General features: G+C 50.5%; 2 protein-coding genes across 8 annotated transcripts in view; one reads left to right on the top strand and one right to left on the bottom strand.

Moving 5' to 3' along the window:
- Positions 1-150: 150 nt before the first annotated feature.
- NEUROG2 (neurogenin 2) lies at positions 151-2,516 on the top strand. Its single transcript, XM_069012480.1, has one exon. It carries the CDS (start codon positions 230-232, stop codon positions 926-928), a length of 699 nt encoding a protein of 232 aa, XP_068868581.1. The 5' UTR covers positions 151-229; the 3' UTR covers positions 929-2,516.
- Positions 2,517-6,290: 3,774 nt separating this feature from the next.
- Positions 6,291-15,251, bottom strand: part of ALPK1 (alpha kinase 1) — a 34,757-nt gene continuing 25,796 nt past the window's right edge. For all 7 annotated transcript variants that reach the window (XM_069012470.1, XM_069012466.1, XM_069012467.1 and 4 more), the window contains 10 exons: positions 14,605-14,691; positions 13,840-13,916; positions 12,750-12,845; positions 12,262-12,366; positions 9,879-11,865; positions 9,452-9,605; positions 8,740-8,902; positions 8,465-8,651; positions 8,013-8,219; positions 6,291-6,578 (listed from right to left, as the gene is read on the bottom strand). In XM_069012470.1, the coding sequence (XP_068868571.1) occupies positions 8,023-8,219; positions 8,465-8,651; positions 8,740-8,902; positions 9,452-9,605; positions 9,879-11,865; positions 12,262-12,366; positions 12,750-12,845; positions 13,840-13,916; positions 14,605-14,691 (3,053 nt within the window). In that variant the 3' untranslated portion in view covers positions 6,291-6,578; positions 8,013-8,022. The remainder of the gene's footprint in view (positions 6,579-8,012; positions 8,220-8,464; positions 8,652-8,739; positions 8,903-9,451; positions 9,606-9,878; positions 11,866-12,261; positions 12,367-12,749; positions 12,846-13,839; positions 13,917-14,604; positions 14,692-15,251) is intronic.

Genomic DNA, 15,251 nt, shown 5'->3' with positions numbered 1-15,251 from the left:
GCCGCCCGCCCGCCCGCCCGCCGCCCCCGGGGCGCGTGCCAGCGCCGCGCCCCCCACCCCCGCCCCCCCCGTCCCCCGCGCTTTGCCCCCCCCTCACGACCCCCGCCCCACTCCGCTGCCGCCCGCTCCGTCAAACCGGCGAACCGTCACACCGACGGAGAGGAGAGGAGAGCGCGCTCGCTGCTTCCCGGTGCTGCCCGGTGCGGCCCCGTCCAGCCGCCGCGCAAGGATGCTGGTGAAGGCGGAGGTCCTGGCGCCGCCCGCCGAGGACGAGCTGCTGCTGCTGGGGCTGGGCTCGCCCGCCCCCTCGCCCTCGCTGCCGTCCAGCGCCGAGGAGGAAGAGGAGGAGGAAGAGGAGGAGGAGGAGGAGCTGCGCGCCGCCCCGCCGGCGCGCCCCGTCGAGGCGCCGGGCGGCCGCGGGCTGCGGCGGGCGGAGGGGAAGCGGCGGCCGGGGCGGTCCCGCGGCGCCCCGCGGGCGGCGCGCACTGCGGAGACGGCGCAGCGCATCAAGCGGAGCCGGCGGCTCAAGGCCAACAACCGCGAGCGCAACCGGATGCACAACCTGAACGCGGCGCTGGACGCCCTCCGCGACGTGCTGCCCACCTTCCCCGAGGACGCCAAACTCACCAAGATCGAGACGCTCCGCTTCGCCCACAACTACATCTGGGCGCTCACCGAGACCCTGCGGCTGGCCGGGGCGGCGCGGCTCGGCCCCGACGGGCCGGCGGCAGCGGCGGTCCCCGCCGAGGGCAGCCCCTCGCCCGCCTCCTCCTGGAGCGGCGGCGCCGCCAGCCCCGCGCCCTCCGCCTCCCCGTACGCCTGCACTTTATCGCCCGCCAGCCCCGCCGGCTCCGCCTCGGACCCCGAGCACTGGCCGGGCCGCTTTGCCCCGGGGCCGCCGCCGCCGCTGCCCCGCCGCTGCCTCTAGCCCGGCCCGGCGGTCCCGGGGCTCCCCCCCGGGGCGGCGCCGGCGGCGGCATCTGCCCGCTTCCCAGGGCAGGGCGGGCTGTGGGAACGGCACCTGCCAAACCAAACTTTCCGTCTCTCTCTCTTTCTCTCTCTTTCTCTCTCTCTCTCTCCGATGTGCACTTTGCCCAGTTTTCCCAGATCTGTCACCGCGGGGCTTTTGTGTGTGTGTCCCCCCCTTTCCCTGCTCCCCTCTTTGCCATCTGTCCCTTATGATTTATAGGCGGGAGGGGGGTGCAAAGCGAGGAAAAAAAAAGTAAATTGTTTTGTTAGGGGTCCAGGTTAGAAGTCATTGTATAATTTGTAGGCTTTGTGAGGGCTGAATGCAAGCGTGGAAATTTAGGCTGAACTCTCTATCAAAAGGGAAAAAAAATCGGGAGGGGGGGAATGGGGAAGGATCTCCTCATACATTATTTATTTCGACCTTTAGGGGACAAGGAACTCCCCCCTTCTTTCAGGAGATTAAAAATAAATCAACAGACTGAAAACCTCAACAGACACGGAACATTACAGCGATCAGCCACACACGTGTTCACATTTATTTATTATAAAGACAGATTTCATGGAAAATATGTATTTTTTTGTATAATTTACAGAGTTTATTCTAGTATGTATTTACAGCTGAAGAGCAAAGGGATTGTCCTTGTGATAAAATATAAATAAAAAGCTCTAATTTTCGTACCTTTGGGGTTGCTGCTTTTTCTGCTTTACGTGCCAGCGACTGGGAATTACAGGATTGGGTCTGTCCTTGTCTCTGGTGAAACCAAGGTCCGGTGGGTCCTGATGTCACTGGGTCCGTGGGCTACAGTTTCTTTGGGAAACAGCATTAAACAGACAGAGAGAGAGAGAGGGAGGGAAGTTCAGTGGAAGTTTACGGATCCTTTACCTTTGGCTCTCAGTACAGAAGATGCTGATGGCAAATGCAGGATGGATGGATGCATGGATGAAGTTATCACACTTCAGACCGATGGATTTCGCAGAGAAGGCAAGGCTGTAGGAAGTAAATGTTGTTGATGAAAAAATACATGGATTAGAAGAGGAAGAAATTCCTCTCTGTGAGGGTCAGATGAATTGCAAGTCGCAGGCAATTCCAGGGGGTTTGGTTCAGCGTGCACAGCACACAGCCAGGGATGTCACTATGGAGGGGGATGCTGGAGGCAGCCCAGGCCCTTCAATCATCGTCCCCGTGCTCCCGGGAGCACTTTGGGACTTCTGGGTACAAACACCTGGAAATCATTAAAAACCAGCAGAGGCGCCTGAGTGTATTAATTAAATAAAACGCTCAGCACGCGAATCCCGGCCGGTGCCCTCCGGATCCTGGGAGCGTGAAACCCGGCCCTCGGAGCGACGTCCGCGAAAGGAAGGGGGGCAAGAAAGAGAAAAAAAAGCCCAAAATGTGTGAAAAGAGAATTAGTGAAATTAGGTTAGGCCAATAAACCGCGCAGGGGTCCCCCCGGCCCTGCAGCCTCGGGCGAGCAGTGCTATCTAGCCTGATCTATTGTTTCCCCCCCTGGCAGGGGGGTTATTGTGTGATAAATAATTCCCTAAAAAAAAAAAAAAAAAGTGGGAGCATTTGCATAATCACTGCTTTGATGTGGCCAGCAAGATGAAGCTGTGTCCCCCCAAATCTGCCACGGGCCAGGAGGAACAAAACAAGAGGGAGCCTTTCACGGCGCTGGCGGTGTGTGGGGCAGCCCGTCGGGAGCGGGTCTTTCACTCTCACTCGCTTTTAACGACCCCTTTTAATGATTAAACTCCAGGAATGCCAAAAGAAGCCGAGCGACCCTCTCCATCTTTTCTGGTCGGGCCTCATTGTCCTTCCTGGTTTCTCTCCCTCTTTTAAGAGGCACTGGAGTAGGTGCCTTCAGCTCTTCAAAATGCCCGGATGGATGGGATGCACTTCTCTCTCGGTGCTGGGGCCATGCAGGAACAGGAGGGACATCCCGGGTGGCTCAGCACCAGGATGCTCCCCCCAGCCATCCTCAGGGAGGGACGCTGCTTCTTGACAGGTGCGTCATCCTGGAAGGATTTCCCTTCATCCCAGGTACAGACCCTGTTGGCAGGAGCGTTACCTTTCTGCTGGGGCTGTGGCAACGGGAACCACCGTGGGAAAAAGCACATGATGCGGAGGATGGAGGGGGGGTTTGGAGAGGGGTTTGGGTGGGAGCCACGCCAGCCAAACCCTCCCTGCTCCCTGGGGGACGCTGGGCTTGGTTGGAGATGCCCTCGGAGGAGATGGGCCTGAGGGGGGCAAGGTTGGGAGGGAGAGGTAGGACCATGCTGGCAAAGGCTGAGTTGGAGAGGCTGGATTGGTCACCTAACCCAGTCACCCTCATCCCGATTTTCCATTTGAATGTGGCCAAAAGCATTTATTTCCCTTTATCCCCCTTAATTTGAGTTTATTCCTCTCCTTCCTTTCTTTTTTTCATATATTTCCCTCTTTTCTCTCAGAAGACTGATTTTTGGAGGTGATGGCAAGCCCCCAGAGCTAACTGCAGCCAACCTGGAAGTGGACCAGGAGATGCAAGATGGGCAAACACCTCTTTGGATGATGTGAGGAACCTGGGGGTGGTTTCCATGGCAGCCCCTTGCCCCAGAACATGTGTTTATGATCCTTCTGTGTATTGTATTTTGGCATAAAAGCTCCTCCACGCCGGCAGGGCTGGAGGGGCAGCTCGAAGGCCCCCAGGGGGTTTTACAGCCCTCCTTGGCATACGAATGGCCACGAGGAGCCAAACCAGCACCCCAAGGGCTGCCGCACGCTGCCTTTCATGGCAGGCATAAATCTGTCCACGTAGCGCCATCGTTAAAGAGCCCTCCCGACACGGCTCTCAGCTGGCTGGCGCATTTTAAACCCAGTTTTCCTAAAGCCTTACTCAGGTGCCCCAGGTTGGGCTTCCCCCGGTCCTGTATTATGTGTGGATTTGGCCCATGTGGCCCCAATTCCCATTCCCCACGGGCAAAAAGGATCTCAGTTATCTATTATACAGTCAATCCCCTGGAATAAAAAGAAATCCCAGCGGGATCTTTTTTGTAACCTGATGTAGGTGGTTGTCTTTCTACAAGGCAAAATCTTGTGCTTTACAGTCTCAGACTCTTTTGCTCTGACAAGCTGACAGTGTAAGGATATAAGGATATCCTGCTTTCAATTCTGCAACAGTTGTGCCGGTCCAGCAAAATTCTGGCAGCCTGCTCATCCCTGTGACCTCTCGTACTGAATTCAGATTGAGGAGAGGCAGAACTCTTGCCAGATTTAAAATCAAGCCTCTAAAAACTGATTGGAGAAAAAAAAAACCATCCTTGGAGGGTCACTTTGCAGCGACCGGGAGGGAACATGGATGGTGCTGGGGCGGCTGTGACACGCAGCCGTCCCTTTCCCTTGCCTCCCCCCGCTCCTCCTTTTATTAAAAAGCAGAGAGATTGGCCCAAAGCTGATGGCATATTTACCTTCATGAGTTTTAAAAAAAGTTAATTACCGCTTGGAGCAAGTTGGTCGGGCTGTCCTGAGCTGTCTTTTATTAGTAGTCGCCTTCATTAATTTCCCTCGCTGGATTTGCTGCTAATAGCTGCCTGGTCCTGGGCAGCACAAAGCAGCATCTGTGCCATTGAGCAGAAAAGCGGGAGTCAGGCAAAGGGGGGCACTGGGGGGGCGACGCCGTTTGCAAATCAACCTCTATTAACGTGATGTCCTGCTCGGAGGGGACGGCAGCCCCGGTAGCCGGCACGGCAGTTTGGGCTGCGCTGGGCTGTTACCGAGGGAGGAATGGCACCTGCTGCCTGCCGGGGGGATCCTGCCCTCATCCTGCTCCCCTGGGCGCTGGCTGTGCCACCCAGGAACCCCCCGGGATGCTGGACCTGCTTCTATGGACCTGTGCACACAGCTTGGTGCAGCCGGTGCTCCGGTGCTGCGGCAGAGTCCAGCCTTAAACAAATCGTTAATAACTCGGTATCTTTTCAGGGAAGATGCACTCTGCCTTAAGAACAGCTTGGCAGAGAAGTTTGGGATTAGGGAATGGGATTAAGTTCTGTTTGGAGGGGGCAGCAGGCAGACTGGGGGGGCCGGAGGCACGGCAGGCTCACAGGAGCTGGGGCAGCGGGCGGCTACGGAGGCCAACAGCCCCATCTGCTCCCACTCTGCCAGGGGAGAGGGGAGATGATTTCATCCAAGTGGAAGAAAGGAGGGTGGCATGTGTCACTCCCGGGAGAGGGGTGAGAGCAGCACACTGCCGCCAGCTTCCCTGCAGAGCTGGGGGAGGCACCTGTGTGCCGGGGCTTCCCTCAAGGCAGCAGGTGACAGCAGCAGGTACCAACACCTTGCTGCAAATATCCCGGTTCTGGTTAGTGGGAAGGAGATGCCAAGGAGGCTGCTGCTGCTGTGTTCTTCCAAGCAGAAGAGATTGGGCAGCACAGGCTGTGGTTCTGCGCTGGCTGACGTGAGGCTTTCCCCCAGTACCCATGAATAGCTGAAGGAGCTGTGCCTAAATCCAGCAGCTGGGCTCTGGGGGCAGCTGATGCCGGGTTTATGGCAGCAGGGCCATGCTGCCTCGCGTGCAGGGGCTGCCTCACAGCTGGAGGGGTCACCCCATACCCGCTCTCCGCCAGCCGGAATGGCCCGGAATGCTGTGACTCGGAGGGAAAGGGAGGGAGGTAAGCCTGGCTCAGCCCTGTATTGTTGGGATAACTGAGAGGCTTCCTTTCCACTGCATCTTTTCTAAGAGAAATTCCCTGAAGTGCTCCATAGAGTCATTAGTTCCTGGCAGATGAGTGAGAAAATCATTCTACCTGTTGCTCGCAGGCTTCGGTTGCATCAGCTTGTTCCCTGGATATCAAATTTACTAACTTAGATGCACAAGCACGACACAGCCAACAAGACTCTGCCTTTCACCTGGATACCTGCAGAAAGGGAAGGAGGAAAAACCGCTTTAAGCAAATACCTTCCCTGAAGGACAGGAAAGTGTGTCACCACTTTGTCATGAGCAGGCCGGTTTTGTGCCTGACTTACAGCAGCACTTACACGCGGTGTAAACTCAGGTCCTGGAGTTTAGGTGAGAGGAGAAAATGTTTCATGTTTCCTCAAGCTTGATGTCCCTACAGTTCACATTTCACTGTCCCAGCATAACACAGTTCCACTCATTTTGTAGAGACTGGCCCTCAATGGTTATACGGAGTACTTAGGTTGGAATTTGGAGACTGTTACAATTAATCGAGCCACAAAAGCACCCTGGTAGCAAGTTACTTAATACAAACCACTGAATCTCCAATAAAAACTTCTAATTTCTAATTAAAAAAAGGAAAAAGTATTCCCTAAGTCTCAGTTAGTTCAAATTACTTTATTCTGAAACCAGAGGAAATAACAGCAAATTTTTGTCAGTAGCTCAAAGATGAAATTTACAACCAAAATATTAAATTCTCCATCATCAGAGTCACCTATTTATTTCCTCAATAATCCCCTACTTGTACCACAAATGTGAACCAATAATGTAAGCTCAGTGTGTTTGGGGCCGTGTGTGCAGCCCAGTTCTTCAGGGGATGAGGTTATAAATCCATGATTTCCAGTGTCCAAGCCCCGGATGAAGACAGAGTGCCTGATACATCTGAAATTGTGCCCAATCCTGTAAAGAATAAGACCAGTAGAATATGATTCCATGTCTGTTTCAACAGGGAATGGACAAGCTGATCCTTGACCCTTACTTCTACCTGTGAGTAGCTGTAACTATGGGGCAAAATGTCTCCTAAAACCAATAGGAGAAATGAGTTGCTAGACGGAAATATTAGGAAGAAAGCAAAATATTAAGATTTCACTGGGATCAATTTATTTAGAAGCACATCTAAATAAATTTTCTTTTTCTTTCTTTGAGCAGGAAGGAGCTGGAAAAGGCATGACTGGCCAGGGGTCCCAAAACTGCGTGCGCTGCTGGAGCAGACACAGCGGGGCCGGCTGCTGGCGGCGCATTAGGACACTTTGTTGCGCAGAGATTGTCGGGGAGGTTTTGTTTTGATTTTAATTGTCTCTATAGAGCAGAGAAAGCTTCTGCAGAGAAGCTTTAACACAGCATCTCTGCCGCCCATTAATTCCCGGGATCTTGCTAACTAGCTTTGTTTGCCCTCCGGAGGCCGGCGCTCGCTGGCCGGAGCACGGAGCTATGTGAGCGCGGCGTTTGTCACTTAGTTAAAGCCAGCATTTCCCCACTGCCGAGGACAAGGCCGGCCTTTATTGGCTGCGCAACAAGATAACGGGCTTAATCTTCCCAGTAACACGTGAGTTTTCATGTATCACTTTAATCTGCGAGACACTGGGGCCGAGTGTCCCGTCACATGCCGATTTCACTGTTGTGTGAGCCGGCGACTGCCCAGCTCAATGATGGATTGTTTGCTGGCTCTTAACAACAGGCAAGATGGTGAATGCCCCGGGGTGACAGACAGTGTGCAATGGGAACGGCCGCAAATCTGATGGCCCGGTTCAAGTTCACCTGACAAAGCTGGAGCAGTCTGCAAGCAGCGCTCGGGAAAGGATTATTCACACTGGCATTATATTTTTGAATGCATTTTTCTCCCTGCGCAGCTGCGCAGCTCCCCAAGACTGAAGGTTTATGCACCATAATAAAGAGATTTAATTTTTTTTTTCTCTTCCTTCTCCCTCTTTACACCTAGTTCTAATCAGTTTGCCCAAGGATAGGGCATCTTTCCAAACAACTCGGCACAAACATCACCTAGAAAACAATAGCATTGCTAAAACGCGGGGACAAAAGCCTAAAAATCTCTGCTGGCTGCAGAAACAAAAGGGGGTGGTTTTGTTAAAAGCAAAGTCTGTTGGGGACCCATCTTTCTGTGGAACTTTGATGCTGTGCTTCCTTTCTCATCGAGAAAATCTCCCCAAAGAAATGATCCCAGCCTTTGCACTCGGGGGCAGCGGGACATCGGGGCTTTGGGGGTGAAGAGGGGAATGGGGAATGAAGGCAGCTTTTCGCTGCCTTGCTGGACAACCTGCTCCCAAAGATGTGTAGGGTAAAGAAGTGTCCAGCTCATGGGTCATTCTGTGGACTGACCTGTGCCAGTCTAGGCCAGCAGCTCCAGCGAGGGCCTTGTCAAAGACAGGCAGCGACAGATCTCGTTGCACTCCACGTGTTGATCATTAAAAAAGTAGTAAATTCCTTTCTTCCCAAAGTTGGAGCGTGAGACATCTTTGCTATTGAGGGAATGAATCTGGGGATCTGTGAGGTAGATGAGGCCTTTCCCGTTACCTGTCACCCAACCTGTGGAAGAAATGGTACATTTGGATATCAAACACCACAGCCTTTGTATTACCACACTCAGGACTCTCTGCCTGGCACCACCCTCGCTCTCTTCGTGTCACCTCAGTGACTCCCAGTTTCCACATACGATGGCAAAAGCAGAACCCAATGAGACACACAACGAATTTTAATGAAATGAACACCCCAAAGGTACCTGTGGGCTAAAAGTTGAGTGTGAAAGGCATAAACTTCACTGCCATACACACCTTGAAGGTCGACGACAACATCAGTTCCGTTGGAGAACTCATAGGAGAAGTGGCCATAAGCCAGACCGTACTCCGTGGCTTTGTACTCATTCTTCACTACCTTGGTGTTGTTGGACAGCTTCACAAACTCCCCGAGGATGTAGGGCTCCACACTCACACACCCTTTTATAGTTCTGTCTTCCAGTATCTGAAACGAGACAGCCTCACCACTGCTATAATTGACTCAAGACACCCCTCGCCATCAGGTCCTTGGAACAGCTTACGACAGTTCTTACCAGGAGTACTGCAGAGGGGATATAAAAGAGCTGGGTAGGGACCTTCTGCTCATACAGCCTCTTGTTGAACTCTGTCACGTAGTACTGGGCAGTCATTTGTCGCTCCACATCACTGAAATGATGGAGGAGTCCTTTTTCTTCTTTATATTCCTTCCCAACATACCTAAACAAAAGGAGAAGTGTCAGGAGCAGGGTTTGCTCTGGATGCTGTGATACAGAAGCATCATTGCAAAGCAGAGCTTGGCTGCTTGGAAGTAAATCCACCTGCATTTAAAATGGCTGGGATTAAAATTAGGTGGGTTTTTTTTCTTTTATATCTCATAGAGGTGAAAAATTGTCAATCAAATCCTGGGATGGGGGTTTCATAACACTGGTATGTTTAAACCAACTCTTGTTGACTCTGAAGGGAGACCTGACTCAGAGGTATTAAAATACTGTTCTTCACCCATAGTAATTCATAAGCTCCTTCAGGTAATGATCTGAACTCTGCAATTAACTGTTAGAAGACTACAATAGAGCAGCTTTTTACTTCCCTGAAATTAAAAAGTAGAGTTACATGGAGTGATGGGAAAGACTGCCAAAATGTTCAACACATTTGGGAAAGCCATAAAATATTCTTGCAACAGCAAATCTTACCGGACAGTTTTTATCCATATTTACACAGAAGCAGCATTGATAAACATTTTGTTTTGGGAATCTGTTTGGTCCATACCTTCCCAGGCTTTCTTCTTGGTGCAGGAAGTGTATCCAAAAGGCACTTCTCTGCTTGCCTTCCTTGGCCACGTTCAGGTAGTCCCCGATGAACACAGCTGTCTCCTGGCCTGTCCACAGCCCGGATTTCTTGGAGTATTTCAGAAGAAGAGCAGCTACAAAAAAAGAAAACACCACAGGTAAAAGGGAGAAATCCACAGGACTGCTCTGAGCCTGTGCTGAGGGCTGGCTGTTATTTATGATTAACCTAAAGATCATTATCTTAAACAGACAGTTTTCAGGAATGCCCTGTGGAATCTAAACTTAAGTAATGGGGTAGAAAGCAATAAAAAATTAAATCCTAATAAATGTTGACTAAAATATTGTGTTAAAAAGCCTGAGCCAAGCTTGTTCTCTGTGGAGGCACATGTTGCTGTGTGACAACTTACAGTACGCTTTGTGAAGCTGTTTGGCCCTAAAAATCCCAGTAGGCATCAGTCTCTGGACAAGCCAATTATGCTCCACCCCTGCCAGGAGCTGCTTGTAGTCCTCATCCCTCAGAAACCGAGCGTCCAGGATCTCTTCCTTCGTTCTGCCAGGTGTGAAGGCAAAACCACTTCCCCTTGGGATCGAACCTTCAGGGGAGCTCATGGGCATCTGTGCTGATTTGATCCATGAACTCAGAGATGAACTGGATTGTCTCTTGCTGTTCACCATGTCCTGAGACTTCTCTTCATCTTCTTCCGTAGTGGCACAGTCGAAGTGCTTGGTTGTGGATATCTTTCCCTGAGGGGGCAAAGCTGTTGGCACACAGGGAGTTGCTTCATGCTTTGGAGCCGATGCTGTAGGGTAATTGTTGACTAAGTCTCCAACGCTGATGAACTCAAATTCAGTGTCATCTATTGTTTCTGCCTGGGTGTCAACTTGAGGCACTTGGAGAGATCTGTTCCCCAGCACAGCAGATTTCCTCATCCAGTCACACACAGAGGAGTCACTGCCCGGTTTTGGCTCGATGTTTGTTCGAGTGCCCCCGTTTTGGGGGGGATGTGCCTCAAACGAGAGATCCTCAGTGCTATCTGCAGGTTCTCCTGGGTGGACCCACTCAAAGCGACCGACACGTCCCTCCCTGCTGCTGTCCTTGGTCCTGCAGCTCAGCTCCACATAGGAAAACGGCTTCTCCTCCTTTTGCCCTGTAGGAACGGCGTAAGAGATGGAGACGGAAGGAAAGTCATCGTTCGAGCCCTTTGCTTTCTTTTCGGAAGAGCTCCTTCCACGGTGTCTTCCCTCCTGCAGCTCTTCTCCACAGAGAGACTCTTTCTCTGCCATCCGCTCAGCCTGAGGAGCACACCCCTCTAAAGAATGCTGAGGAGACCCTCCACAGCCACGGAGGGGCTCCCGAGGAGCAGGATGCCAGGCTCTGGGAGGCAACGAGCACAAGGGCACGTCCTGACTGTTTCCATCAGATTCTGTGGTGCAGCACCGCTCCTCCATCGAGCCCTTCTCCCCTTGCTCCCCGTCCCTGGGAGACTCTCTGCTGTTACAATTTAGCTCCTCCCAACTGGAAGAGTAACTGGATTTAGCCAGCTTGCACCAAGAGCTCTCAGAAGTAGTGCTCCTGTTTTGCCTTCTGTTGAAAACATCATTTTCACTGTTTATTTCAATTTCTAATGGCTCAATCTCTTCTTCAAAGGAAATTTTCATCACACCAGAGCCTATGTCTTGATTTCTCCGGTCATCAAGGCCCTCTGACCTGCTTCCTGCTGTTGGTGAGTTCAGGATTTTCACAGCACCTCTCCTCTGGTGACCTGTGTCTTCAGTAGTACACACAGTGTCCATGGCTTTGGTCTCTGTTCTTAAGGTTGTGATACAAGCTCCCACCTGGATTTGTCCTGGCATGGTTTTATGAATTCTGCAAGTTTTTTCAAACACTTGGCACACTGACAGGTGATGCTGGGAATGCTTGGCAAGGATATTCTCAAAGCTGGTCTCCCCTTGCAGGACGGGTTTTTGTACCGAGTCTTTGTAACTGTCTGGGACGTAAGACCTGGCGTCGGAATTTGGGAAGCTTTGCACTCGCAGGCGCTTCTTCACAGATGTGATCAGAGACATGATCTCCTTGGCAAGCATCCCTTTACCTTCCTCCTCTGGAAACAAGGTGCTGTAGGAGTGCAGTTTTCCCAGGGCTTCCCTGCACAGCTGAGTGACCTCACGGAGCTCCTGGCTCTCTCCGTAGAGCCATCGGTGCACGGTGGCGAGGCAGAAGGCAGCTTTAATGAAACTGTGCAGCTCCTGCTTGCTGGTAATGGCACTCTGCTCCTCCTTGGTGAGGAGCCCGATCTCGAAGGATTCTTTGGCTTCGGACAAGTAGAACTCTCTCTTTTCCGGGGGACAGTCCTTGGAGTGACTGTAGGACAGCAGACACATCCCACGGATGTTCTGGGAGGGGATCAAAGAGGAATGAAGGAATCAAAACCATGTTTCTTTCCCTTACACAATTTGAAGAAAAGGTTAGCTCTAATTGCCTGCTGCTACATTTCCTGGAGGAAATAACCTTCCTCTTTTTTTCCTTTGAAATACAGCTGTAGTTCTAGGAGAAGCAGCATTCCTGGGACTTGAAAGCCCATCCTCACTCTGTGGACAGCTTTCCACCCCTCTGCTTACCTCCCAATTGCAGTTCAGAGCAATGTATACCCCATATAACCAACCAAACCCTCAACACAGACATGATGGCCTGTGTGAGGCGCTGTTTGAAAGCCATGTCAGAGCCAAATTTAGCAGCCTGGACTCCTCCCCTGCACAAATCCCACTTCCAGAGGGAAGAGTAACACTCACCACGGCCGTGAGGACAAACAGGGGTGTGTACTGGCTGTAGGCTGCTGCCAGCTTGCAGGCCTCAGCAGCCGATAACAAGCGATGGCTGAACTCCTGCAGGAGGCTCTGGTGAAATTAAAAAAAAAGAAAACATGAGGGAAAACCTCAGCTTAAGGACTTTACCTCCAAATATATGGGGCCTGGTAGGCTGGGACAATCACATCTTAAACAACAGCCTGGTCTGTTTCTGCAGGAACCGTTTTGCTCAGGTTTACCATGGATACATCACTTTTTACTCCATAAATATCCTAAATACATACACTCTGTAAAATACTCTTAATGTGTTCTTTTTCCTGAAACCAGGCATTGTCCCATCTAGATGCTAATTAACTTTCTCACTGGGAGCAATGGAAGTTTCTTCAGCCTTCTCAGCACAGGAGAGGAAATGTGTGGGTGAATTTGAGACCACCTGAAGAATCCACACACACAAACCCCAAACCGAGTCTCACCAGGTCAATGTCAGCATTGGTTTTAAAACGTGCATAATCCTGCTCATTCATGGAAGAATAGATGTCTGCCATAATACCCAAGGAAGTGGCAATTCCCTGAAAGAGAAATTCAAAATTTTCATAGTTGTATTTTGAATTTTACTGCTCTGAATAAAGTAGGTCCTGTGTAGAACATACCAGAAAAACAAGCAAGCAAACACACAAACAAGATCCAAAGAGAAGCATGGCTAAGAAATTCAGGGATGTCATCTTGGTATGGTTTTCTTAATTTCATCTTGCAGAAAGTGTAATCTGGAAGACTTGATGCCACCTAAGGGGGCTGCCTGGCTAAATAATTAAGAAAACCAGGAGGTAAATGTGTGCTTTCACAAAATTCAATGCCGAATTCCTTGCTCCCGCTGAAATGGAGAACACAGAAATGATCTGAGCTTGAGGTCAAGCTTTAAGACATGCCAGAGGAGAGGTGACAAGGTCTGGGTTTGTGGGATATCCTTTGCTGGGGTCCAATTACAAACACTCTCCAAGCATCACCCGAGGACTTTCTAGGCTTAGGCTCACATTCCTGTTTAGCTATGGACACATGGTGCAACTGCTGCTTCATCTCCAGTGGGAAGATTAGTGCTGCCCAGCCTCACACAGAGGTGTTAAGGACAGGCACGGTGCCTGTGTGAGGTGTCCAGGTCCTGCAGGGCCAGGGAAATCCATCACCCACCACAGACAGTGCAGAGCAGCTCCACAAACAGACGTGCTTGGGGAAAAAACTTTCGTTCTGATCCTAAGAAATAGCTAAAATCTGTGGCTGCACTCTGGAATTAGTCTATCCTTGTCAGAGGCACCAGAGGCATCCTCAGGGATGGCTCACTTCAGATGGTTCTGCTTAATGAGAAGTATTGCTTTCATCCCCCTGCAGGAAAAAAGGTGTGGGTCAGGCTGTGCATGCACGCGGAAACAACGTGGAATACAGACTTTGTGCTGCCTGTTAACCCTGGCTGAGGTGTGTAATCGAAGCACTGTTGCTGAAGGAAACAAAAGCTAAGCTGGAGTGATTACTGGATTGGCAGAGACATGCAGAGTGGAAAGGAAATGCTACCTTTTTATCTGGTTGAGGAAGTTTGAAGTAGCCAACGACTGAAGCCCAGATCAACTCTGCTGCCTCATACCACATCCCTGAAATAAATCAGACAACAGGCACTGAGCAGGTGACTGCCAAGAATGGCTTTCCATAGCTTATTTCACACCTCAGGTCCTCAGAACAGGATAAAACCACACCACGGCATGTTGTGCTCCAATGACACTGACCAGTTATCAGTTTCCTTTAGCTTTTGGCTGTGCATACACACCCATTTTATCCTCATAAAAGACTTCAGCTCCACAGTCATGGAAGATTTAGTGTTTCAAACTAATGAAGTTTCAAAAAACGAAGGCTGTTGCCTCAAGTGCCAAACCCTGAACACCAAAGTCCATCATACTGAAAATCAGGGGTATTTCCGTCTTGAGAGAGGAAATTGCTGGGATGTCCCTGTGATCAACTACCACCTGCCTTTGGGAACAGTGCATTTGGGACAAGTGTTAGCAAACACTGAGTGGCACAGGGAAAAAGGGAACATTTCAGATTGCTCCTTGGCTTCAGGTGAGATTAGCAATAAAATGGGAATTCCTGCAACGTGTTTGCTTGGTACATGGCTCCAGGCCCTTGCTGCAAAGAGATGGGTGTGCAACTCATCTTCTGTGACTGTTTTGTGGGTATAGAGTGTTTACAGCATGCCAAAATTCTGACACATGCCCAGTGTAACATTTTTAAGGAAAGAAAAACAGGAGGAAACCTTGAGTGGAAGCTTTTAGACAAGAGCATTACCAAGCTTTTGCAGAATCTGTCCCCTGATTTGTAAGCAGACTGCCTGAACAAGTATCCGATCGCTCTCCTCAGCGTATCGCCAGGTTCCTGCAGAAAGAGTGGGAAAACTCAGCACAGAACGAAAAATCTTCCTGTCATTCTAAGCCTCCAAGGGTAACTCCAATCCCACCAAACTGCCAGGATTCTTCTCCTTGCATGGAGGCCCTTTCCATATGAGAATCTCAGCTTCTCATGGAAAACAAACCAACAGAACTCTGAACTTCCTCAATTTTCACAATTGTAGAGAAACCTGAACAGACCCACTAAAGAAACCCTGAGGAAAGGAAAATAAAACATATAGAATAAAGTATTAATTTAGTCTGTAAGATCAGTGGGAATCTGGAGCATGAACATTACTCCAACAATCTGAACTTTTGAGGCGATAGAGTTGTCTTAGTTTTCTAGATCAGCCACCTGCTTGAAATTGCTCCACAGGTCTTCTCCATCCAGAATATTTTCCCACCCAAGTGAAGATATTCAAGGATCAATTATGGAAATTTCAAAAACAAAGTCATGCTTCCACATTTTAGGAGAGAATGGTGAAGGAAAGAGAAGTGTGATGTAAGGAGTCATTACTGGGGTTAGTTTGGCTTTATTTGAGGCTGGTG

Source organism: Aphelocoma coerulescens, chromosome 4 (assembly GCF_041296385.1).
Source record: "Aphelocoma coerulescens isolate FSJ_1873_10779 chromosome 4, UR_Acoe_1.0, whole genome shotgun sequence".
Lineage (NCBI taxonomy): Eukaryota > Metazoa > Chordata > Aves > Passeriformes > Corvidae > Aphelocoma > Aphelocoma coerulescens.
The sequence above is the reverse complement of the archived record's forward strand: the minus strand, read 5'-3'. Positions and strand labels throughout refer to the sequence as shown.